General features: G+C 44.7%; 1 protein-coding gene across 2 annotated transcripts; it reads left to right on the top strand.

Annotated features, from left to right (window-relative positions):
- The first annotated feature begins 470 nt into the window (after window positions 1-470).
- Window positions 471-23,947, top strand: Sinhcaf (SIN3-HDAC complex associated factor). Of its 2 annotated transcripts, none has more exons than XM_005072950.4 (6): window positions 471-764; window positions 13,862-14,008; window positions 15,548-15,647; window positions 17,197-17,323; window positions 20,263-20,413; window positions 21,964-23,947. In XM_005072950.4, the coding sequence occupies exons 2-6, from the start codon at window positions 13,881-13,883 to the stop codon at window positions 22,121-22,123; spliced, it is 666 nt and encodes a 221-aa protein (XP_005073007.1). In that variant the 5' UTR covers window positions 471-764; window positions 13,862-13,880; the 3' UTR covers window positions 22,124-23,947. The 2 variants fall into 2 exon arrangements, with proteins under 2 accessions (XP_005073007.1, XP_021084565.1); XM_021228906.2 differs by lacking the exon at window positions 471-764 and adding an exon at window positions 2,242-2,322.
- Window positions 23,948-26,141: the final 2,194 nt, after the last annotated feature.

The raw sequence follows: 26,141 nt of genomic DNA, 5'->3' as shown, positions 1-26,141 counted from the left end.
TAAAACTACAAGAAGGAAACCTTTGCTGGAGAACTGACATTTTATTTTGCGTGTGAGCATGTGGTAGTCGGTTCTCAGCTTCAGGTGTTCTTCGAAGTACTCTGCTAGGCCCTTAAAAGATTTAAAAGATAAAACGGAAAGCTCACCTTCAAACAGAATTTAGGAACGGCGAGGACAAGCATAAACTAAGTGCGTGCTCCCTAGAAACCTTTGCTGTCACCTCAAGCCAGAAACTGGGCATAGGTGCGCGGATGCTGCAAAAGCACCTTTCAGAACTTTCTGCGCCCAGCAGCGGTCCTAAAGGAGAGCGGTTGGCGGAGGAGAAACCGCTCACCTTTACGCCTTTCGCGCCCTGCCACGCCCCCCGCGTCGCCTCCTTCCCCGGGGCGTTTGTTTACGTGACTTTGCGTAGTAGGCAGGCCCCGCCCCCGGCCCCGTGGGCCGCCGCGTTTCCCGCGCCGCGCCGCTTCTCCCCTTAAAAGGACAATAGAGGCCGCGGGAGCGCGCGCGGACGCCCGGCCCCTCTCCCCGCCCAGCCCGCCACGCGCACGCGCCCGTATGCAAATCAGCCCGATTCAAGAGAATTTGGTCCCGGGAGCCGCGCGTGCGCAGAGGGGAAAGCGGAATCTACACCTCCGTCCGCGGTAGCAACTGAAGAACTGCTGGAGACAATCTTTCTGGACTCGGCGCAGGCGGAGGGAGTGCTTGCGAAAGGGGTTGGCCTGGTGCAGTCCGCACCGTGGGGACACCGCTGCGCGTGGAAGGTGAGTGACACTGGTGCAAGACTGTCTCCGAGGCTCCGCTTTCTGCGGCTTTTTTTCCCCCCCTTCTTTCCTCTCTTTACCTCCCCCGCCTCCTCCGTCCTTCCCATACACAAACACACAGGAAGTTTTTTGCCTTGGAGATGGCATTGCGGGGAGCGCTGTCCTCGTGCTCCGCGGACCCCAGATTCCTTTGTACAGAGGTGTGGGATGTGCGCTTCTTCTCTGGGGAGGGTAATTTGAGGTAAACCGAAAGTCAGGGTGTGGGGAAAAGTGAGTGCAGCGTGGAGACGGAACGGGCAGCAGGCGGAGTTGCATCCGCGCCGAAGGTGACAATGACTTTTTCTCAGTCGTAGCGTTCCCCCCCCCCCCAGCCTCACCGACCCGGAGAGCTGAGTCGGGGTCGCGGAGCCCCTGTGGGCTCCTCCGGCCGTGGTCTGGTGCGCCGCGTTGTGTTGCACTCCGCGCGGCGCTCGCGCCGGCTTGCACGCGGGTGCACAACAAAGCCGGAGCTCGCAAACTTAACTTGCCACGCACTGCCTGGAGCCCGGCGGCCTCACGGTCTAACGACAGCCGGTCAGGGCCAGCGCCGGGGTTTGCGCGGCGCACGCGGCGTGGCGTTGTTGGCCAAGTCCGCAGGGACGCGTCTGCGACAATGAGCCGCGCAGCACGCGGTCCCTGCACTCGGCCGGCGCCGAGCGGTCTCCGCAGCCCGAAGTTCGCCTCCTGTCCCGTCACCTGTAGCGTGGGCGCGGGCGTCACGCACGCGAGGGGTGGCCGTGGCCCGCGGAGCCAAGTGGGTCGGATGGTGGTGGCGGCGGCGCAGTCGCGCTGCAGGAGGCACTCAACTCTTTTTTATTTCTCTATTTTTTGTGTGTGTGTGGGCTCCACCTGACAAGCCACGTGCTCAGGGCCGCGACCGTTCCGCGTCCGAGTGTCCGGCTCCGTTGTGAGCCGCGGACTGCGGTCGCCGTCGGGGCTGTCGGGAGCAGGACAATGTGATTTCCTGGTGATGGCGTCTTGCCAGTTTCCAAAGCACAGCCAAAGTCGCCAACTCGCAGCCTGCGCGCGGCGGGGGACCTCCGGGCGTTTCTGATCGGGGGACTCGGCAAAAGTTCGGGGGTGGGGGAGCCGGCGGCCGAGGACACCCGAGCTCTCCCGGGGCCCCGCGCGCGCGGGTCCCTGTCGCCCCGACGCCGCCGGACAACAAAGGGCCGCGTGTGCCGGAGCGGCGCGGGCCGGGCGGGGCGCGGGGCGGCTTTTGTCCCTCAGGTCCTCTCGGAAACTTGGGCAGCGGCATGGCTGTGTCCGTGGGGGCGCCTCGGCCCGCGGGTCACCCATGAGGCGCGAGGCAGCGGCCGGCGTTCGCCGGCGGGGCGCACGCGTGGCCCGAGCTCCGAGTCGGCACGGAGGCCGCGTCTGGGAGGTCCGTGCATCCGCCTTTGAAGTGGAACTGTTGCCATGTTTGAATTACGTCAGGCCGAGCGTGCGGAGCGGCCCGGGAGCGGAGGCGCGGCCTTCGGGCGGCGCCGGCGGGGCGCGGGGCCGTTGTTCGGCGCAGGTGAGGGCGGCGGGTGGCGCGTGGGGTCCTGAGCTCGGAGCGCTGCGCTCCTTCGAGGAGTGCGGATCTCCGCGCCCCACCCCGGACCTCCGACCGCACGCGCGGAAGTTTTCGGGGCTCCGGGAAGTGGCAGCGGCTGCGGAACCCGGGGTGCATGCGGTGCCGCCTTTGTGTGTTTACACGTGGGGCGAGCGGGGAAGCGCAGGGCAGGTTTGTTTGGCAGGGCGGGCTTGGAAGCACGGGTGCCGTGTGTTCCGGTGATCAGCACCCAGCTCGCCTCCGGTGTTTATTTTATTCGCACCTTTCATGACTGCAGGTGAAGAATGACTATGGCGACAGAGGCTCGGGACACACACACACCCCGACCGACACCCCCCTCCTCCCGTGTTAGGAGTTCGTTCCTAGTAGGCTCTTCTTCGCCCTCTCAGGTTTGCTAAAGAAGATCCAGGCAACTTTTTGCCTCCTTTTAGTAAGAGGTGGACGTGAAACTTGTCATTATCTGGGTACTGAAAGCACCTGCTTTTGAACTGAAGTTTGCCAGACTTGACAATAATTTTTAGTGATTTGTTCTGCAGAACTGAACACGTTTAAATTGCCCACGATAAATGAAGGTCTGAGATTCGCTTTTGAGTCGGGGCAAAGCCTAAAAGCCTGTGAATATTCAGAGGATGATTTCTGAGGACGGTTTGTGTGTGTGTGTGTGTGTGTGTGTGTGGTTTGTTTTGACACAGATAAATGTTAAGGATGACCTTGAGGACTCTTGAGTTGCAGAGTAGGGTCTTTCAGAGATAGTAAAAGGACGATGGGAGAAGTTGCTAGAGCCCTTGCTAGCTTCACAATTCCTGGGAACTGGGTTGACCTTCGAGTTACCCCTCTTAGACTTTTTTTGAAGCTAAGTTTTTTTTTTTTTGTTGGTATGTGGCTCCAGGCATAGCTCAAAAATTATGCTGGTTTGACACATGGATGCTTCTTTGGTATTTGGGGTTTGCCTGCAGTCTAGACATGCATCCAGCAGCACGGTATCTGTTTCTCCTGTGTCTGTTAGTTTGTTAGCATCTAGGTGTGGCATGGACTGGGAAATAATGCTTTGCCCTCATGCACCATGCAAATTGTAATTAGTTTTTTACTGTTTATTGTCTTGTTATTAGAGAAACAACACATTCAAGTTTTTGTTTACTAACTTAACACCAAAAGGTAACCTGTCTTAGGGTGCATTTTTTTGAGTGAGTAGAGAAAGCATGTCAAGAACATGAAAAACCTTGGATGTTATAACCTTGACCTTTCTTTGGGTGACTATTGGGACATGTGGAAAGAGCGTGAGGTTCTTTGTAAACATTATTTGATTTTTTTTTCATAGACCACTTACTGTAAGACTTCAGTATCCTGGGAAAGTCTGTACACCCTGTGGAACTAAATGTTTCTGTTCTTATAATCAAATGATGTTTGTAAAAGAGACTTTAACTAGAGAGAAATGAAGGCAATGTCTTCACTCCCTTGTGTTATTTTTGTGGGTGGTTAGGGGTTTTAAAGAGCATTTGTGTATTTGTATCTGCATACATAAGGCCAGAGGACTACTTGGAAGAGTTGGGTATCTCTACCATATTAGTTTAGGAATCAGATCCAGGTAGGTGGTCAGGCTTTATTGGTTGAATCATCTTGCTAGCACTGTTTTAAATAATGATTTCCCCCCCAACTTGCTATGCTTGTGTTTTCAACCCCAGGTATAGGCACATGTTAGGTAAGTATCTTAACCGCTGTGCTGCCTCCACAACTATAAAAATCTGCGCCCCCCTCCCCCAGCGTTTCTCTGTTTAGCCTTGGCTGTCCTGGAAGTCTGTAGACCAGGTTGACCTCGAACTCAGATCTGCCTGTCTCTGCCTCCTGAGTGCTAGGATTAAAGGCATGTGCCGCTACCATGTGTACACCACCACCTGACTGACATAAACTTTTAAATGGAAATTAAAAAAAACAACTTTATTTTTATGTGCATTGGCATTTTCTCCTGCATGTGTGTCTGTGAGGGTGCCAGATCCCCTGGAGCTAGAGTTGCAGACCATTGTGACCTGCCATGTGGGTGCTGGGAATTGAACCCAGGTCTTTTGTTAACCACTGAACCATCTCCAGCCTCAATGGAAAAAAAATCTTAAGCCAACTTCCTGAGGCTGCTTTGAGAACAGGTAGCTTGACAATGCCAAGCCCATAGTTGTTGCTTTAGAAACATGTCCTCTGAGAGGCCTTAGAGTTGGTTTGCCTGCTTCTCAGGATGGGGGGGGGCAGGTGCTGTGGCACCTTTATGTCTTCAATCCCAGCACCTAGTAAGCAGGTTATCTGTGAGTTTGAGGCCAGCCTGGTCCGTCTAACCAGTTCCAGACAGCCAGGGGGCTACACAGAGAAACCCTGTCTTAAAACAAGAAAGAGGAATGCCTGCAATGGGAATCTGTGGTCCTTGGGTTCAGTTTTTCCAGTTTTTTCTTCTGTGATCATGGCAGTCATACCTATTTCACAGGGTTGAAAGTGGCCTAAGTGTAGGCAGTAAGTGGCTGCTGTTGTCCTCCCGAGTTGGGTCACAGATGTCTTACAGATGATAACACTGAGGCTTAGGTCAGTTATGTTGCCCAGTGAAACAGCAGTAAATGCTGAATGGAAAGAGTGGGTGTGTGGGCCCCTTCCCCCCTCCCACCATCAGAAACCAGTTCTGGGAAGACACTGCCCTCAACTTCTGTTTGTCATTCCAGATCTGATTCAGCCATTTTACACCAAAAAGTCCGGTGAATACCTAGTAAATGTCACTACTTTGTTCCTGATTTCTCTACATTGCTTCCCGGGGTGGTGGTGGAGGTGGGTGTCCCCCCTGCACTTGCTTTTGATTCTTTGCAGATTTAAATTGGAAATACTTTCTTTTGATTTTTCAAATTTCTTTTCTCTTTGAAATTGTTTCTGCAACTAAGAATCCTGGTATTGTAGGAATAACCTAAAAAAAATCTAGTCCAAAAAGAAAGGCATTTGTTTTCAAGGTGAGAAAGCTTTCTCTCTCCACCAGGAATACAAAGGTCACAGATACTTGCTATTACAGATATTTTATTCCAGTACAAAAGCTGAAACCTGAGCTAAAATAATCCATTTCTAGTTGTGTATTTTGTTTCAAGTCTATTACAAGTTTGATTGATTGAAGTAGTTCTAATTGTAAGACTCATTTCTCCTAGTTGGCTCTTCTCTTGACATAAAAATGAAATGATTTTTTACCATTTGTAATGGAAATCGTTTACCATTAAATAATCTTAATAATTCATTTCTTGATTTACATTTTCTGGAAATCTTTCAAAAATTTAAACGGTCAGGAAAAACTACTTTTGAAAACTTAAAAGTTCACTTACATGTCTAAATGTTTTTCATGTGTATGTGTACATGCACCAGGTGTGTGCCTGGTGTCTGCAGAGGCCAGAAGAGAGTGTCCCTAGAACTGGAGTTAAATAGATGGTTGTGAGCTGCTGCAACGTGGGTGTTAGGAATTGAACTAGGGTCCTCTGGAAGAGCAGCCAGTGTTTGGAATTGCTGAGCCATGTCTGCAGTCTCTTTAAAAATTATGATTTTCTTTATAGTGGTCATATTTCAGTTTCTGCCATTTATGTTCATCTTTGCTATCCTACTTTTTGGTAGTAAGCAGATGCCCATGTGTAGAGTTAGTACTTGGGTATAATGCATAACTAACTTCCTTGTCCTGAGGTGATAATGAAGTAAATAGGTTAAGTGAAATCTTGATTGAAAGGTAAGAGCTGGATATGGTGACTCTGGGCCTGTAATCCCAGCTACCTGGGAGATGTAAGCAGAGGAGAATCAAGAGTTTGAGGTCATCTTCAGTTATATACTGAGTTCATCCTAGGCATGTGACTGCTTCAAAACAACTAAATTGATCCGAGCAGTGGTGGCACACACTTTTAATCCCAGTGTCCAGGAGGCAGAGGCAGATGGATCTCTTCAGTTCAAGGCTAGCCTGGGAGTTCTGGACAGCCAAGGCTGTCTCAAAAACAAAACAAAACAACCAAAGCAATATTGAAATGATGGGCTGGAGAGATGGCTCAAAAGTGCACTTGATTTCATAGGATCTGAGCTCAGATCTCAGGGTACATATCACAACTGCCTGCAACTCCCAGCTCCTCCATGGGGATCCAATAATATACTCCCTTCTGGCCTCCACTGGTTCCCACACATGAATGTGTGCACACAGGTTAGATACACATCAATACAAATTAAATAAATTTTAAAAGAATAAAGACATGGAAAAGTTTTGTAAATAAATTTCCCTGAGTGAGGGATGGAAGAGGGAGCTGTCTCAGACAGAAACGCCAGCCTGTGCGCTGGAGTGGCTCGTTATGTTATCAAAGCTGACTTGGCCCTCCTGGAATACCAGTATTACAAGTTGTGAGCAGCTGGTAGGCAGGGCTAGACCCCGAAAAGCTTTGAATTCCTTGCCAAGGAGTTCAGACCTTAGCCTGCAGCCAGAGTTGATACCCTGGAAGGGTGATTAATATTTGAGCTGTAGGTCGATAACCATGTTTGGAGGAGTTAGTCCCAACAAAGACAGGGACAAGACAGAGAGTTCAGGAAAGCTGCGGAAAGGCCTTTATGAGATTAGATGGGAGGGCCTTGGAGAGAGTGGTAAGAAAGAATCAGTTGACTTTGAGATTTTTGTCTGGCTGTGGATCGAAACCAAGGAAGCTGACACTGAACAACAGATTAGGAGGGGCAATATTATCATCAGTGCGGGACATTAAAAGGTTAGAATGATTTGGTAGTCACTTGCCTGTAATTGCTCTCCATAGCAAAAGGAAGAAATTGAATCAGGTCGGGATGTTGGAGAATTTTCCAGAGTGTGTGGCAAAGTGCAGTGTTGAGGTTGCGTGGAAGAAGAGAGAGGAGCTTGTGTTTAAAGCACAGCTGTCAGTTAGGGGTGTTGCTTACTGAATGCAGTCCTGGTTCTAGCCTGACTAACTGCCTAAAGAGCAGTGCTGAATTTCTGTCCCATGTGTTGGTGTGTAATATTCAAGAGTTGGGATTTAGCTGTTTTAAGACGACCTCAAAGTTGCAAGTAATGTTTGTGAAGTTTGAGTTTTAGGTGTGCTTGCCATCCTGACTTAACATTTTGTTAGAGTGGATTACTTAGGATTTTCCTCTGACACCCTCCACTCCCCTGGTTTAAGTTTCACTTTTCCTGCAGAAAACACTCAGTTGGACCCCTAGGATGTATTCTGGGATTGGAAAAGTTTGTTTCAGTATGCGCAGATCTTAATAAATTTAAGAGAAAAAAATGTACCCTGGTATTTTCATATACTTGGCAAGAAGTGAGATTTCAACTTAGTATTGCCAAGGGGCCAGTAGAAACAGTTTTTTTTGTGTGTTTTTTTTCCTCCGAGACAGGGTTTCTCTGTGTAGCCTTGGCCGTCATCCTGGGACTCACATGTAGACTAGGCTGGCCTCGAACTCAGATCTGCTTGCCTCTGCTTTCCCAGTGTTGGGATTAAAGGTGTGTGCCACCATGCTCAGCTAGAAGCAAATTTTTTTCTCCCCAGAAGATTTATTTTTCTTTATGTCTAAGCGTGGTCTATGCATTTGGGTACACGCACAGGAGTGCAACCTACCTGTGGAAGTCTTCTCTGGAAGAGGAGAAAGTCCTCCTAACCACTGAGACATTTCTCCAGCTCTCCTAAAAGCAATTTAATTGTGAAAACGTGGTAGATACCATTTACTGTACGGTTACATTCTGTAACTAGTAATTGCCTCTTAAAAGCTTACAAATTCCCCAGCCCTTCCCACTCTCAATCTAGGATTGGGTGGGACAGTTACTTTTCCCTTTATGTTGTGCAAATGGGCAGGCCTACTTTTCTTTTTTAAATACCATCTAAATTCCAGAGGCCTGGGTTTGTGATTTAATTTTTAACCTGTGCTGTCCTAGTGGAAGACTTGTTAATGGATTTGGACCCCTTTCTTGTAAATTGAGTTTTAGGCTCTGCCAAATGCAACCACAATTAAAAATGCTTAGGCATATGGTTTCTCAGAGATAGAGTACGAGTTTGGAGCTCTTGGCAAACAAGTAGGGTCTACAACCTCATACTCAGCCTCTAGGCAAATTAAAATTCATCACTTTAAAAGTGTTGAGGTAAATTTGGAAGCTTTAATGCAGGTATCTAGAAGAAGGGGGAGGAAACAATATTACTCTAGCTCTCCTGCTTTCCCTAGGCCCTGATGTAGTGTTTCATTGTTGGAGAATTCTGCAGCTAAGTGGCGCCTAGCAGTGGGGGGGGGGGGGACGACAAAGCGCTTCTTCTGTTGACCCTTTGTGTAGAGTGTTGCTCCAGTTACACTTTGTTTGCTAGGTTCTGTGTGAGCACAGGTTGTTAAGGAGCACACAGTTGATTAAAATGCCAGCATTACCAGTTGCAGCAACTTGGGGATCCCCATACCCTGTGGTCACCAGTGGGTTTTCATGTTGACTTTCCCATCTTTGGATTTTTCTTGGTTCCGTTTGTTTTGTCCATAGCTTTTTCCTTTGCTGCTTTACAAGGGTTATTCTTTTTGTCTGTTCTGTAGTATCTGCAGTGGAGTGGATTGTCTAACAGGTCAATGTCTTTACATCTGTTTTTCTTTTTTTTTTTTTTATTTTTCAAGATAGGATTTCTCTGTGTAACTCTGGCTGTCGTGGATCCTCCTGCCTTTGCCTCCCTAGTGTTGGGATTAAAGGCGTGCACCATCACAGTCTGCCTCCATCTGTTTTCTGGGAGATGGCTCAGAGGTTAAGAGCACTGGCTGCTCTTCAAGAGGTCCTGAGTTCAATTCCCAGCAACCACATGGTGGCTCACAACAATCAATCTGTAATGAGATCCAGTGCCCTCTTCTGGCCTGCAGGTGTACATGGAGGCAGAGTGCTGTATACATAATTAATAAATAAATAAAAATCTAAAAAAAAGGAAATTTACTTAAGCTCTTTGTTCTTTCGGTTGTTGTTTAGGTGAATGAAGGTGCGATGATAACAACTCTTGGTTAGGAATGGATAGCTTGTAAAAGAGAATAAACCAAAAGTCAATTTCATGTTTGCATTCTCTAGAGGACATCATTATTTTCTGTGTAATTCATTTTATTTATTTTTATTTCGTTTGTTTATTGAGTGTTTGTTTTTGTTTTTTTTTTGAGACAGGGTTTCTCTGTGTGGCTTTGGAGGCTGGCCTCGAACTAACAGAGAAATCCACCTGCCTCTGTCTCCCAAGTGCTGGGATTAAAGGCCTGTGCCACCACCACCTGGCGTAATTTATTGTTTACTTATTTTTATGACTTATAAAAACAAAAGTGTATTAAAATGTATAACAGGCTCCAGTATAAATAGTGGAAGAGATTCACCATGTAAGGTGCAAGCATCATCTTACTTTTTACTGTATTTCTTATTTTTAACCTATGGCTGGAGGGACAGCGGGGCATTAACCTGAGGCCTTGGCTTTAGCTCTTCCTTCTCTTTGTTTCTGCTTGAAAGCCTTTCCTGTTTCAGGGGCTGCTTCTTACCATCTTTGTGAGTGGACATGATGCCTGTGGCCCTTTCCCCAGACCCTGGTCCTGTTTTATTAGATGAGAGGCCAATGAAGGTGAACATAAAAGATGCCTTTTCTCAGTTTTCATTATATTTTATGTGTATGTATGATCACATGTACACATTGCCTTCATGTGTGTGTCTGTGTATCACATATGTGCTTGGTGGCTAAAGAGGCCAAGAGAAGTGTGTTTGGTTGCCTGGAACTAGAGTTAAATGTGAGCCACCATCTATGTACTAGGAATTGAACCTGGGTCTTCTAGAAGAACAAGAGTACTTAACTGCTGAGTTGTATCTCCTGTTCCTCTTTTCTTATTTTGCATAGCAAAATGCATGCATATGCGCGTAGCCCTGGGTATCCTGAATCTCCCTGTATTGAGCTTGAGCTACAGCCGTCATTCTGCCTCCCATTCTAATGCTGGGTTACATGCATGTTCCACACACTTAGCCCTAAATTATATGTGAGTGGGGAGGTTCTGTGCACAAGACTCTGTAGTGGAGGCCAGAAGAGTTTTGGATCCCCTGGAGCAGAAGTTACAGGTTTGAGATCCTGAACCAACACTCCAGTTCAGCCCTTATCTTTCACAGGGGGAAATTAACTCACTTTTGTTGTTGTTGGATTTTTATTTATTGAGTATTTATAGCCACTCATCCTGTAATTTCACCAGCTGTTTATTTACTTTGCAACAAAACGTGTTAAGAGGATATTTATACAAGAAAGTTGGAAAGAGTGCATGTTGAATGGATACGTTATTACATATTAACTGTTTACTGTGGGATAAACTGAGAAATTATAGCTTGTGGTTTCTGGCCTGTATGCATTTATGACTTTCAGATACAGTTGTATGTCATAAAGTTTATTGTTAACGCGTATAGTTCTGTTGTTTTAGATATTCAGTTTGTTGTCACCACCACCACCACCACCACCACCGTCTATAACTTTAGAAAGTAAGTGACAATTTGAAGTCCTTTCTAAGCTTAATTTTCTCCTGTCCCTCAGAAACACACTTATAGATGAGATCATGTAGGCTGTGCACTGCACCCTTGGTCAGGGAGCAGGTGATTGCTTGTGGTGCAGGATGGTGTGGTGAGGATGCCCCTCCGGGACAGACAAGATGCGTAGCTGACCAAGCTGTTTGAGCAAGTGAGACAGTTCCAGAGGAACCACAAACTGTTTCACAAATGTGGGACTTGGAAAGAAGTAAAAGAACAGCCACCAGGTTGCTTGAAGTACCAGAAATCTCAAAATCACAACCAAACTGTGCCAGACCCACCCACCACCTTCTCAGATAGAAAGCTGATTTTGGGGCAGGGAGGGTATGTGCTGTGTCTGGCTTCACTACAGAGTTGGGTAGATGTTTTTGCTTTTGAACATAAAGTGACTCCATAGATTTTATGGAGATAATTTCAGTGAATCCTCAGGGCTCCCCAAACCTCAGAATGGTTAAATACAAACCACCACTTAATGGGGCTGCTGTAAACAAAGGTTAGAGTGAACACCCCCGTGTATTTGCTGCAGATTCCCAGGTTGCCCCTTAAGGACATGAAAGAGCTCAGAAGGGAATTTAATATAGAGTTAAGTGATCATCCAGTAAGAGACGACCTGGGTGCCCTTCGAGGCCCCTAAGATCTTGGCTTCATTTTTCACAGTGGGTTTCTGCTCCCACCCTACCCTTGTTCACAGGAATGTGGTGGGCTGTTAAAAGAGTCATGTTAAAAGTTTTGACGGGCTGGTGGGTGTCTATCCTCACCAAGAAAGTGACTGATTGGCCTTGCCATTGAGCAGTGGCCATAGCATTTCTCCACAGCTTGTCAGTGTGTTTAAGTGAACCAAACTGGCTTCTAAGGCAGCTAGCTAGCCTTGCCGCTAAAGGCAGTCTGGGTGCCCTGTAGTTTTGTCTTGGTGTTTTCCTGTGGGGAAGGGAGGGGAGGGAGGGTAGAGTTTGTAGATGGCTGGCATGGAGCATTGTTGTATGTACTTCCTTTGTCCTTGCTCAAGAAGAGGCTGAAGTTTCCTAGCACTATTGATGATTGTAAGAGGAACTCTGGCCTTTTGACCTTGATGGCCAGGGTGTTTAGAGAAGAAACAGGAATATACGCGTCTACTTTCTTGAGTCGGTCATTTGATACTGTTTTGGCTAAAGTGGCATACTTGGGAGGACGTTTTCTTTAAATTTTCCCTCCGAGTTCAGGTTATAAAAAGAAAAGTCTCATCTTGTGTCTCATTCTGCAGTTTTGTTTTGTTTTTGTATTATGTAGAGGACTTATCTCACTTCTCACAGTCCAGCTGCTTTTTCTGTCTTAATGTTTTTTATGGATAGCTTAATTAATAATTAAAGTGTGTTAGTGGTCTTATTCATCCATTTTTGCCTCCCTCCTGCACCAAAATACCAAGAAACCTGATTAACAGTTGCCTATTTAACTGGATGTGGTGAGTTCAAGGCCAGCCTGGACTACAGAGTGAGTTCAAGAACAACCAGGGCTACACAGAGAAACCCTGTCTCAAAAATAAATAAGATACATATGTCTTTGGATATTTTTGGTTATGAATGATCCTCTTTGTGCCTTGGTGTGGTCCACTGAACCGCAAGAGATGACATAGTGGCAAATAGGAAGTATCATTGCTCATATATTTACATATTTTTTAGTTTTTCAAGACAGGGTTTTGGAGATTGTCCTGGAACTTGCTCTTGTAGACCAGGCTGGTCTTGAACTCACAGAGATCCACCTGCCTCTGCTTCCTGAGTGCTGGGATTAAAGGCATATGCCACCACCGCCCAGCCTCATATATTTACTTCTAAAATAACGTAAGGATGGTTCTGTGTTTATAATTCCGGCACTATGTGTGCAAAGGGAATTGTACTTTTTTCTTTCTTTGCCTTTTTTGTGGTAATTGGTAGTTGGGTGTATGCATCCTGTGATTGATCCATTGAGGTTTATATTTCCATGTTTATTTTCCCTCTACTTTGTAGACCAGACTGACCTTGAACTCAGAGCAGTCCTGCCTTAGTCTCCCTAGTGCAGTGCTGGGATTATACACATGTGCCACCATACTCAGCATTCATTGTCTTTTATGCCCCCTAATCCAGATCTGGTGAAGATAACCCTAGATGTCTCACTGGCCTCCAATCTGAAGATAGTTTTTACCTTCCTTAGTATTGGGGTTTTGACCAGAGGAGTTAATTTCAGTCATTAGTGCATGGACATCATTTCTAAACTCTTAAGGTTGGATGTGTGTTACTTTTTGTGTCTTCCATTCACTGCATAGAACTTCAGTTATCAAAGAGCACACTTCCATAGAGCATAGTTCATATGTGGAGCTCCTTGTGACCTGGGAACAGAGTGGTCATGGTAAATATACACTACTTCCCCAGCAGGGAGTTTAGTTGCATTAATAACGCAAAGGTACAAAATACCAAGATTGTTACAACTAAAGTTTTAGGCACACTCTTAGTGGCATGTGTGTATGTGGGGGACTGGGCGGGGGCGCGGCAAAGAAAGTGCCAACACGACTACTGACTGCTCCGTGATGTGATTAAGGCTTTTGTTGTAGAGACGAAAGAAAGCAGCCAGGGCCATCTGGAAGAGTCCAAAGCAGAGGGAGAAAGTAGATGAACAATGGCCAGCAGACTGGGCATGGCCAGGGTTCTGTAAGGGTTCTATCCCTTGAGGCTTGTGGTATAGTTAGTTCATATGGTGTGCGACATAAAAAAAAATGCTTCCCCATTTCTACACTATTTGCAGGCAGAAACAAAGGAGGTAGTGGATGCCTCCTAGCTCCAGGCATTTTTGCATGTTCTATATACTGACCCTATGGAGTAGTAGATCTGGGGAACTCCTTTTAGTTTGTTTGACTTGGCTGTAAAATTGTATGTGCTGGGGGTAGGGTGGAGCAGAGAAAAGTCCTTGCATGGTTTCTTGTCATTTCCCCTTAACAAAGCTGTGTCAATCCCCTTGTCTTTACAGGTACTGATCAGAAGAAAAGATGTTTGGTTTTCACAAGCCAAAGATGTACCGAAGTATAGAGGGCTGCTGTATCTGCAGAGCCAAGTCCTCCAGCTCTCGGTTCACGGACAGTAAACGATACGAAAAGGACTTCCAGAGCTGTTTTGGGTAAGATTGGTTGTGTTTCCTCCCCAACACCCTTTTATCTCTTACCCCTCACTCTCCCACACACACTGAGGCAGGGTTTCTCTGTAGCTTTGGAGCCTGCCCTGGAACTCACTCTGTAGACCAGGTTGGCCTTAAACTCACAGAGATGCTCCTGTCTCTGTCTCCTGCATACTGGAACTAAAGGCGTGCCCCACCACCACCACCCACCTGTGTTCCATTCTTGAGGGAGAAATAGTCAAGGTATCGAGGAAATGTTTCCATGCAAAGCAATGGGAACAATGTGCTAATATTAAAACCACTAGTTTTATAATATCTGGGTTAGTGAGGATTCATGTTCTTAAAATGAGTCAATACTGAGAGCATACTCTGCCTAGTTAGTTGTGAAGCCCTTGATGGTTCCAGTTGGGCAAACCCCTTTGTCCTTAACTGTAGAATATGTTAAGTAGATTTTCAAAATGTGTCCTTATTCTCTCACCAGAAGTGTTCCTCCAGTGTTAAATATTTAATGTTGAACCATTACCTATAGTATGCGTGAGGTGGGGGGGGGAAGAGAGAGAGAGCGTGCATGCCTTTGCATGAGGTTGGTTTTGATTGATTGAATGTGCACTTTGTTTTCCAGACAGGGTTTTTATGTGTAGCCCTGGCTGTTCTGGAACTCACACTGTAGACCAGGCTAACCTCATCTCAGAGATTCACTTGCCCTGCCTCCTGAATGCTGGGATTAAAGGTGTCTGGCCCATGTGGGGTTGGGCAACCTTGGGTGTTGATCCTGGCCTTGGAGGTAACCAGTTTGTTTATTCCCTACTTCTTAGGCCAGGCTAGCTGGCCTGTGGACATCTAGAGATTCTCCTGTTTCCACCTCTCAACTTTTATAGATGAGAACTGGGATTACAGATGCTCATGGCCGTTCTTGGTTTTGAATTGCCCACCTTCATACCTGGTTTTATGTAAGTTCTGGGTATTTGAAGCTAGGGATTTTTAAATTAAAAATTTCGTGTGTGTGTGTGTGTGTGTGTGTGTGATCAAATCTACCCTTCTTATTCCTTCCCACCACTCCCTTATCATTTTCTCTTCCAACTTCAACTGCATAGGCTCCTTTTTCTTTTCCCTCCCTCCCCTCCCCCTCCCTCCCCCAAGGGGCCAGGCATGGTGGTGCATGCCTTTAATCCTAGCACTCTGGAGACAGACAGGTGGATCTCTATGAGTTTGAGGCCAAACCCATCTACGAATTGAGTTTTAGGACAGCCGGGGTGAGTAGTGAGAGCCTGTCCAAAACCAATACAAACAATATAAGAATTACTTTTAAAAATACCACTGACTCCACTTAGTTTTGCCTGCGTATGCATGGGTGTAGGACCACTTACTGGCACATTAATTTCATATCTGAGATGCACTAGAGAAACAGTTGGAACAGATCATTTTAGGATAGTCAGAAACACATGCATAATCATAAATGGATGTATTTCCCCGAGAGAAGTATCCACATAGGAATCCTCATGAGTGAAAAGCATGATAACTAACATTCTGTTTTCCTGTCAGGTTGCACGAGACTCGCTCAGGAGATATCTGCAATGCCTGTGTGCTGCTTGTGAAAAGATGGAAGAAGTTGCCAGCTGGATCAAAAAAAAACTGGAATCATGTAAGTTCATCTTTCATCTACTAAAATAACATTAACATCACCAACCCCAGTTTAGGAAATTCTTTATCACTAGATTAGAAAAGGCTAAAAGAATAAAGAAGAACACTAGCCTGGTGTAGCATTTCCTAGGCTGTCTACAATACCCTCATTGGAGATTTTGCAGTTGCACATGGACTTCATCTCTAGGAAGTCTCAGAGTTGGACAGGGATCCTTTTTCACCTCTTACAGAGTGACATATTGCTTTGAACTCATGAGTGCATACATAGGTTTAGTCTTGTTTGTGTTTTGTGTTTACTACTTATTTGTAGAATTCTGATCTGCAAAGCTGTCACTTGAACGAAGTGGTGCCCATAAAATGCTAAATGGATACTATTCTGTATAAGCTGTGATTAGGTCAGCAGTGTTAATGTGGGTTCTGTTATCCTTTTTTGCCTACGTCACTGGAATTACATAATATGTATTCAGATCTATTGTGAGTGTATCAGAGGTGAGGTTATTAGATCCTTTGGAACTGAAGTTGCAGGCAGCTGTGAGCTGTGGCTGCTTTGGTTGCTGGGCCTGGCACGCAGTCCCCTCCCTGGGAAAAAAAAATCTGAGTAACACTTCTTATGTTATTTTTGAAAGATGCATTTATTTTATTTTTAATCTCTGTATTTTGTCTACATTTATATATGCATGCCACATATCCCTGGTGCCTGGAGAGGTCAAAAGAGATCATTGGATGCCCTGGTACTGGAATAACAGAGGGCTGTGAGCCACCAGGTGCATGTTGTGACCCAAACCCACTTTCTGTAAGAGCAGCAAGTGCTTTTAACTCCTGTGCCATTTCTCCAGCCCCCCATGCTTTTTAATTTTTTGTTTGGAACATGCTAGATTACACTTGTGCTACTCAGCATCCTCTAGGCTAGAGTTTTGTTAAATTCTCAATAGTGTTAGCTTTTCAGATGTTTGTTTTGTGATTTTTTTTTTCCTTTGTTAAGACAAAGTCTCATGTAGCACCAGCTAGCCTCAAGCTCCCAGTAGAGTAGAAGACAACTTTGACCTTCTGACTAGATTACCCTGCCTCTCAGGTACCAGGGTTACAGGTGTGAGCCACCATCTCTGGCCAAGATTTATGAAATTTACATTACACAAAATATTTTGCCTAAATAGGCATTTTTCTTTACACAACACAGTGCTGTTCTTTGACAGTGTTAAATTGCTGCAGTAGGTTTCTTATGGACCTGTTTCCTTAATATGTAAATGAGCTTTTCTTTAATAGCTTATCTGAGGAAATCACAATTGTGATATTTGAAGGTGATAACAAACAGCCTTTTCTGTTTGAAGGCCTGAGAAGTAGAACCGTGCCATACTAGACACGGGACAGGAAATATTACTGTGGTTGGTAATTTAGGGATTAGCATGCAGAATGTTGTAAGTAGTACTTACTCTTTTATGTCATGTAACAGTTATAGGTACACACGAACCGTCAGACACTCTAGGGTAGAAAACTGATTCTCAAGTAAGCATGGGCCTAAATGGTATTAAATATTCAGTATTTTCTTCCAGGTGGTAGATGCAAGGGCAGGACCCAGTCTAAAGACAACACTGAAACCAAAGAAAGTGAAAACTTTATCTGGAAACAGAATGAAAAGCAACCAGATCAGTAAACTGCAGAAGGAGTTTAAACGCCACAGTGAGTTTGCTGTTGAACACTAGTTCTGTGTTTCAGTGTCTTAATTTTGAATGGAGCTAGTTTACAGTATGTGTGAATCCATTTCTTGCTTACTGTCTACTAAATTCTGAGGTGGTCCCCTTCCTTTTACAGTATTACTTAGTCTTTGGGGGGCACTATTATTGACTTTGTGAATATGCTCTTATTTCTGTGAAATATGACTCTTGATTTTGATATGATGAAGTAATAAAGGGGCTTGGGAGATCTTGGAATGTATAAATAGCTTGCTGCAAAAACATGGGGACTTGAGTCAGACAGACCCTAGCACCCATGTGAAAGCTGAGTGAAGCCTGCAAGGGAGCTAGCTCATCTGGAAAGGCGGTTTGCTGCTCAGGCCTGACTCCAGAACCAGTGTGTTAGGAGAGAACCAGCTCCCACAAGTTGTCCTCTGACATCTACACATGTACTATAATATGTGTGTGCCTATATACATACACAAATAAATGCATCAACAAAAATCTTGGCAGACATGCTTGCCTGTGATCACAGCACTCAAGATTCAGAGATGAGGGGTCCCTGGGACACTGGGTTCAGTGAAAGACCCTGCCTCAGTGAAGACGCCAGTTTGGCTTTCACATATAATGGGTGAACATGTACACGGACAAAAACAACATTTTCATATTCTCTCTGTCTCTCTCCTCTTCCCTCTCCCTCTCTCTCCTTTCCTCTCCCTCCCTCCCTACACACACACTTAAAATAAGTAACTACTTTTTCAAAGTATACCAAGATGATGTATATTTATTGGCATTTTAATTTTCTAGACTGCACTGCTAGCTTGTTTACTTGGGTTTTAAACAAATTAAGTCCTGGAGATGTGCAGAAAAGTCAGCAGATTAGTGGACACAACATTCAACCAAAGCCCAGATTTCTGGAAACTTTGTGGTGATATTGTTTTTTATCTAACAAAGCTTGCTTGATGATCAGCGTGCAAAGCTAGCCACACTAGTTAGCCATAGAGGCCAGGCAGTGGTGGCACACACTCGGGAGACAGAGGTAGATGGATCTCTTTTAGTTCGAGGCCACCTGAGCTACACAAAATTGATTTTAGTCTAAAAGAGAAACAGTATTCACACAAAGGTGATCCTGGCACTTGGAGTGATACGTCTTTAATTCCAGCACTCTGGAGGCAGAGGCTGGAGGATCTCTGAGTTCTAGACCAGCCTGGTCTATAGAGTGAGTTCCAGGACAACCAGGGCCACACAGAAATCCTGTCTCAAAAAGCCAGAAAAAAAAAAGAACAATTAGAATTCATGCTATAAAAGTTTAGAAGTCATCACTCACATGGAGAAAGTAGCTTCTAACCTTTCAGTGTAAGACACGTGTGTTGTCTTGGATGGTGCATGAATGTCAAATTCATACTGGCTTCATAGTCTGGAGATTGTGCTGTATAGTCAGCTTAGACTTTAGACTTTGAAAAGGGAAGCCCCCTCTTGTTACTGTATAATACCTGTTTAACTCTTAGGACCTAAGGCAGAATTGCTGGCTTAAACACATGAGTATTTCATAATAAGAATGTAGTTATTTACAGTAAATAGAATGGCTGGGTTGTTATCTTTTTATTCATTTAGTATGTGAGCCACTATTGCAATAAAGATAAATAAAAATTGCTGAGTGTTTGGAGGTTCTGATTCAAAGAGTTTTGCTTGTTGCCCATCTGCCTCATGTTCTCTTGTTCACGCCTAACTAATCCTTACCAATTAAGACCTAACAATTTCAGGTTTTTCACTGTATGTAGTTGTTATGTATCTTGGTGTCCGATTAAACCTAAGGATGTTGCAGCTTTTAAATGTAAAAATGGTATACACTGAAATTTCAAATAGCTAAAAACCCTGAGCATTTAGAGTGATCCTCCCTCACATGGAAACTGTCTATTGATGTTATTGGGAAGTTTAACTATCCTGCTAGATTACTCCTTTCAGGTATGATTCTCTTGAAAATTTTTTCTTTAGGAAGTTGGATACCATTTATTAAAGTGAATCAGCATACTAGTAACACATGATACATTATAACACATACTTAATTTTAAATGTTTAATTTTACATTATCTATGTAAGCGTGCTTAAAGAGGAACTTGTGAGAACCTTGTGATTGTAATCTTACTTTCCTTGTAATGGTAGAGCTCACACACCCAGGGCTTTGTGCCAGGAAAGCACTTCACTACTCAACTGCACCCCCTGCCCTTGTAAGCACTCCAGAAAAAAATGTTTTAGTGATGTCAGAGTGATGGCTCAGCATGCTGCTGTTCTTGCTGAGGAGCTTGGTGCCCATCAAGCACCCTTATGGGCTAGCTCTTAAGCTCCAGGGCAATAGGTAACCTCTGGTCTCTGAGGTTGTATACACATGTGTGCACACACACAAAATTTAGACTAAAGCTTTGGTGTTTAATAAATATCTAGTAATTGTTTCTCTGAGTTAGAGGACTCTTCTGTCCATTTCCTGGATAGATGGGAAGTTTAAATAGTGGTCGTGATCTCCTCAATACTACAGCATAGTGACCATCAACCAAAAGGTTTATTTTCTGGCTTTTTATTTCTTTCTTCATTCTGTGGCCTCCCTGGAAATCACAATGTTGACTAGGCTATCCTCCCGACTCAGAGATATTGAACCCACAGAGGTGTGTGTGTGTGTGTGTGTGTGTGTGTGTGTGTGTGTGTGCGTGTGCGTGTGTGCGTGTGTGCGCGCGCGCGCGCCCCTGCCTCCTGAGTGCTGGAATAAAGGGTGTGTGCCACATGCCCTGATTTATTTCCTGGCTTCTAAATGCATGGTGTGGAAATACGCTGGTGTAGCTCTAGGCTAGTAAATCACCTTTATTCCCTGAGTTATTTTCCCATGTAGAGAAGCCAGCAGCACCTGGACTTTGCACGTTATGAAACCGGAAATGTCTTCTGTGTTTAATGCAGACTCTGATGCTCACAGCACCACCTCAAGTGCCTCTCCAGCCCAGTCTCCCTGCTACAGTAACCAGTCAGATGACGGCTCAGATACAGAGATGGCCTCCAGCTCTAATAGAACTCCAGTTTTTTCCTTCTTAGACCTTACCTACTGGAAAAGGTAAAAACAAAAGAAATCTCTTTAGAGTCACCAGCCATCCCAACCACTGGCCACAGTGTTCTCTGTGTATAGAAGTTGAAAGCATTTGACAGATAACTGGTGGTACAAATAGGAAGTTGGATTTAGTGGGAATCGATCAGACTGGATGTAAGACTAGCTATTCTGACAGTTACCTCTAAAAAGAGGACAAATGGTTAAAGTTATAAAGTCATTAATAGGTGCCTTGGTTTCGTTTCTGCTTGCTGTGATAAAACACATGGGTTAAAGGGTTTATTTTAGCTCACAGCTCCAGGTTAAAGTACCTGTCACCATGGGGAAGTCACAGGAATAGAAGCTGGAGAACTGGCCACATCACATCACTGTTGAGAGCAGAGATGATGTCATGAACCCATGTGTGCTTGTGCTCAGCCAGCATTCTGTACTCTTACACAGTCTAGGATCAGTGCCACCTATAATGGACAAGTTTCCCCACTTCAGTTCTAGATTGTGCCAGGTTGGCAGTTAAAGCTGTCATGGGTACACTCAGGCCATGTAAAATGTAGATATGTGGCCAGAGACCAAAAAGGGATAATAATTAGAAAAGAGAAAATATTTTCAAAGAAAAAGTAGAATCCCTAGGACACAGAAAACATAGATAAGACCTTTTTTACCTGTGGACACGTCTAGAGCTACAAAATATGGGACAGTATAGGACTATACACTGCTTTCACAGGAACACCCAAGATGCAAAGGTGAATTCTTTGAAACACGCATAAGACAAGCCGGAAACCAGTATATAACGTCTTCAATTGACTAGGAGATACTAGCTCTGATCCAAGTGTGGTGGCCTTTAATCCCAGCACTTGTGATACAGAGGCAGGCGGATCTCTTGAGATTCAAGATAAGAGACAGGAAAATTACATTGGACAAAACAAAATAATAGGAACCAACCCATATAAATGGAAATGAAAGTAAATGCAACTTGCAACATATACAAAGGAACGTTAACTGTGTGAGCTTGAGGTTGATCTTTGGTCTCAGCACTGGGGAGGCAGAGATAGGACCCTAGGGCTTTGCTGGTCAACTATTCTAGCCAGATTGGTGAGCTGCACCTAAGGTACTGCCTCAAAAGATTAGGTGAGGAGCAACTGAGGAAGACATCCCATGTTGAATTCTAGTTTCCACACAAATAGCATGTATGTGCATACACACACACACACACACACACACACACACACGTTTCACATCAAGATGTATGGGTGAATGCTTGCTGCTTTTTAGGATACAGAGGTGGATTAATTAAGCAGGATTTTTTAAAAATATAAATAACCTGATCATCTAGGCTCAGTGAAGTATGTTAATACTAAAGGTAAGCATGGAAATAAAGGGAATCAAAAGGAAGTGGGTAGAGAATCAGAAGAGTGGGGTTTGCTAAAAGATCTGACCAAAAAGTGTGTCAAGAAAAATAGAAGCTGTGGGCTTGGAAAGATGTCTCAGTGGATAAAGGTGGCTCCTGCCAAACTTGAGTTCTAAAATTCCTTGCTGGTAATATATCTTCTCCTTTATTTCAGACAGAAAATATGTTGTGGGATCATCTATAAGGGCCGTTTTGGGGAAGTCCTCATCGACACGCATCTCTTCAAGCCTTGCTGCAGCAGTAAGAAGGCAGCTGCTGAGAAGCCTGAGGAGCAGGGGCCGGCGCCTCTGCCCATCTCTGCTCAGGAGTGGTGACGGAGGTTCACGTAGAAAGGAACAAAGAGCGATTTAAACTCTGAAAAGACCACAAAGCAACAGACTGACCCTCCTATTTTTAACTTGGATACCTGCTATTCTGCCAAAAGACATTTTCTAGAATAGTTTTTAATGGGTTACCCATCCCCCCATCCAACAAACTCTGCAGCTGGTTCTAGCTTACTGCAAGGAAAGAGTGTACATAATATTTAATATGCTGAGTATTTCATAGGAAGGCTGAATGCTGCTGTAAAGTGCTCTTTAAGTCTTTTTTTTTTTAATTCCCTCTAATGAATGAGATTAGGGGGGACTTCAGGGGACAGAGATGGGATTTGTTGTGTGATAAACCATACGTAGTTTAGTCTTTCTGTGGAGAGGCAGTGGTTGGGGCATTTTAAAATGGCTGGCTACACTTGTTTTCCCTCATGATAATTTGTCATAACTCAGTAGCACGACCTGCCCCTAGAGGTAGTTAAAAATTTTTTTAAATGCTAAGGCGTTGCCAAGGTTCTGATGATTCAGACCTGTACTACTGATTATTAAGCAGGACAGACCGAGCTTTCTGCAAATAACTTGAAGGAGGAAGCAATTTCTGAACACACAGGTAGCGCTGTGTTGCCTCCCTTCATGGTAATATTTGATAAACGTCGTTGTGTAAATCTTACAAAACAGAACTGGGGCTCCTCCTGGGGAAGGCATGCCTGTAGGATGGGCAAGGTCCTATAGGGATAGTACCAAAGCATCACCATACGGCAGAGAACGCGTGGTTGTAAACTACTTACCAGATTGTGAGTCCTGGGGGTGCATGGGGCAGTTGATGCTGCTTGGGGCACATTTCTTAGAGGGCTTGCAGTGTGTAAATAATTGACATTGGTGTTAACACAACTGTCTGGGATTCACTGAAATCCACAGGATTCAGTTCTAGCTCTGGATTACCTCAGTTGACCTTTGTGGAGGTTTTATCTATAGAGTAGCTCTTTGCCTTGTCATTACTTTATTAGGGTTTTTTTGGGTTTTGTTTTATTGTTTTTCTCCCACTATTTAAAGTTGATTAGAAGAAAAGAGTTGTGTGTTGAGGCTGAGTTGGTTGGTTGGGTTGGCTTCTTGGAGTTGGGCTTCTGAACATCAAGATGGCTGAATAGAGCTCCTCACATTGAGATCTCAGCAGGGGCTCCTCAGTAGAGAGAGCCCTGCGGAAGTTGTCTGGTGGCCTCCTCTTCTCAAAGTTCAGGAAAAACAATAGTGCCATTTCAGACCTCTCGTAGACGGAGGGGTATGTGGCTGCCTTAGTATTCTTCACTCATGATTATTTTTAAAAAACTGGATTTTTAAAGTCTGTTAGTGTTTCACAACAGGGAGGGCCACAGTTTGTGGCATCCTATAGTTGTGTAGTTTTACATTGTGTGTCTCTTCCTTTTGGGAAAAACCTACCTAGTACAAGCCACCTCGTGCACAGACTCCCCAATGAGTGGGTTTGTTCTCCACAGCCTTGGTGTGGTACAGAGTCCAGCCATTACCATTCTCCTGCGTTACTTTGACATGGGATTTTTTTTTTTGTACATTTTGGCTGCAGTATTGGTGGTAGAATATACTTTTGATGGATCATCTCTACTTCTGTATTTATTTATTTATTACTAGACCTCAACCACAGCCTTCTCCCCCTCCACTCTCTGCCTGTAGGATGTACTGTACGTAGTCATGCACTTTGTATTAATATATTAGAAATCTACAGATCTGTTTTGTACTTTTTATACTGTTGGATACTTATAATCAAAACTTTTACTTTAGGGTATTGAATAAATTTAGTCTTATTAGAAAATAAAAGGAGCTGTTTTTTTGTTTTTGTTTTTTTTTGTGATTTTTCATTTTGAAGGTCTCTGGTAGAAAGTTTTTCAGGACCTGGAGAGATCTCAGTCGTTGAGAGCATTGATGGCTCTTGCAGAAGACCCACTTTGGGTTACTAGCACTCATGTGACAGCTCAGAAACACCTGTCAGTATAGTTCCAGGGGCTCTGATGCAGTCCAGCCTTATTGGGGACCAGGCTGGCACATGGTGGTGCACAGTTAGAGGCAGACACCTAGCTCCCTCCCACAATTTTCCTCTGGCTTGCACACATGTGCTATGCCACACTCAGGCCGTTTCCTTGTCCTTAGTGTGCCCAAGGGTCAAGAGAGCCTTTATATACAGAACGTACGTCTCAGACTTTGCTGCATCTTGAGGAACAGCACACTCCCGTCTCCTTGAGCTGGGAAGCTTGTGTAGACTGTTTGCTTCCTAGTGTGTTAGGGGTCAGAGTGTCCACATAGAAACCCGAAGCAGGCGCCATTGAGGAAAACTGCTTACCCTTTGCTTGCTGTACAACCCAGCACCACCTGCTCAGGAGTGGCATTTGAACCCCAGTGGGCTGGGCCCTCCAACATCAATGATTCATTAGTCGGGAAAAATGTCCCACTGACTTGTCTACTGGGCACTCTTATTAAGGCTGCCTTGGTTATTTATTGTCTGTTGCTCTGAAGAGACAGCATGACAAGGGAAAGTGTTTGATTGGGAGCTTGCATACAGTCTGTTAATGGCACCGTGCTTCCAGAGTAGCTGAGAGCTTTACGTACTTACCAGTAGACAGTGGGCAGAAGAGACACAACCTAGTCTGGAGTTTTTAAACTTCAAGGCCCTCCATCTCCAACAAAGTCACATCTGCTGACCCTTACTAACAGTTGGCCAAACTAGAAACCAAGCATTCAAATATATGAACCTATGGAGCTATTTTTATTTAAACCACTACAGAGGCAATAAGACTCACTTCCCAGGTCGTTCTAAGTCTGTGAAATTGGCAAACAAACCAACTAGGACAAATTGTCATCTACCATACCTGAATCATCCTTATTTTTAAGATGAAGCTCTAAATTTAGATTGGTCCTCTTGATCTATAATGTGTCCCTACTTTGTGTGGCAAATAGGAAAGCAGATGTGCTATGAAACACCTACTATGAGCCAAGTGACTTTAAACATTGATAAAACATCCTGCAAAGTTGTCTTAGTTACTTTTCTGTTGTGAATCGATACACGACCAGGGCAATTTGAAAACAAAAATTAGTTGGGGGCTTGCTTACAGTTTTTAGAAGGCTGAGTCCATGACTATTGGTGGTAGGGAGCTTGGCAGCAGGTATGATGCTGGAGTTGTAGCTGAGAAACTTAAACGTCGAGACAACCATGAAGTGGGGCAGAGAGACTTAACCAAGAGGAGGAGAAAGGATGTGTGGGGTTTTGAAGCCTCAAAGCCCAGCTTCAGTGACATACCTCTAACTATGACCACACCTAATCCCACACTTCCATCTGCCGCAGCACAAGCATTCAAATATATGAACGTGTGGGGGGCGTTCTCATTTAAACTACCACAGAAATTAAAACAACACAGGACTGGAGAGATCACTCAGTGGTTAAGAGCACTGGCTGTTCTTCCAGGGGACCCGGGTTCAGTTCCCAGCACCCACATGGAAGCTCATGATTGTAACTCCAGTTCCAAGGGATCTGGTACCCTCAGACATGCATACAGGCAAAGATACCAATGCACACAAAATGCAACCTTTAAGAAAAGCAAAGCAGCTGAGTAGAAGAGTAGACGTGTAGAGTATACCCTGCTTTTATGATTTGTATTTGCTTTTTTTTTTTTCTCCAAAATGGTTTCTCTGTAGCCCTGGTAGTCCTGGAACTTTAGATAGACCAGGCAGGCTGTCTTTAAACTCAGACCTACCCAGCTCTGCCTCCCCAGTGCTAGGATTAAATGCTGCCCAGCCGTATTTGCTCTCTCTTTAAATGATTTATGTATAATGAGAAACCCCAGGATCCCTCCTGCCTCCACCTCCCAGCACTGGGATTATAGCTGTGCCCCACTGTGACTGGATACTAGGGATCTAAACTCTAGACCTCGTGTAACAATCACTCTACCAGCTGAGCCGGAACTCTAGGTTTGTTGGTGTTTGAGACAGGATTTCTTTGTGTAGTTTTGAAGCCTGTCCT

The sequence above is a fragment of the Mesocricetus auratus genome, unplaced genomic scaffold (genome assembly GCF_017639785.1).
Source record: "Mesocricetus auratus isolate SY011 unplaced genomic scaffold, BCM_Maur_2.0 Super-Scaffold_100001, whole genome shotgun sequence".
Classification (NCBI taxonomy): domain Eukaryota; kingdom Metazoa; phylum Chordata; class Mammalia; order Rodentia; family Cricetidae; genus Mesocricetus; species Mesocricetus auratus.
The sequence above is the reverse complement of the archived record's forward strand: the minus strand, read 5'-3'. Positions and strand labels throughout refer to the sequence as shown.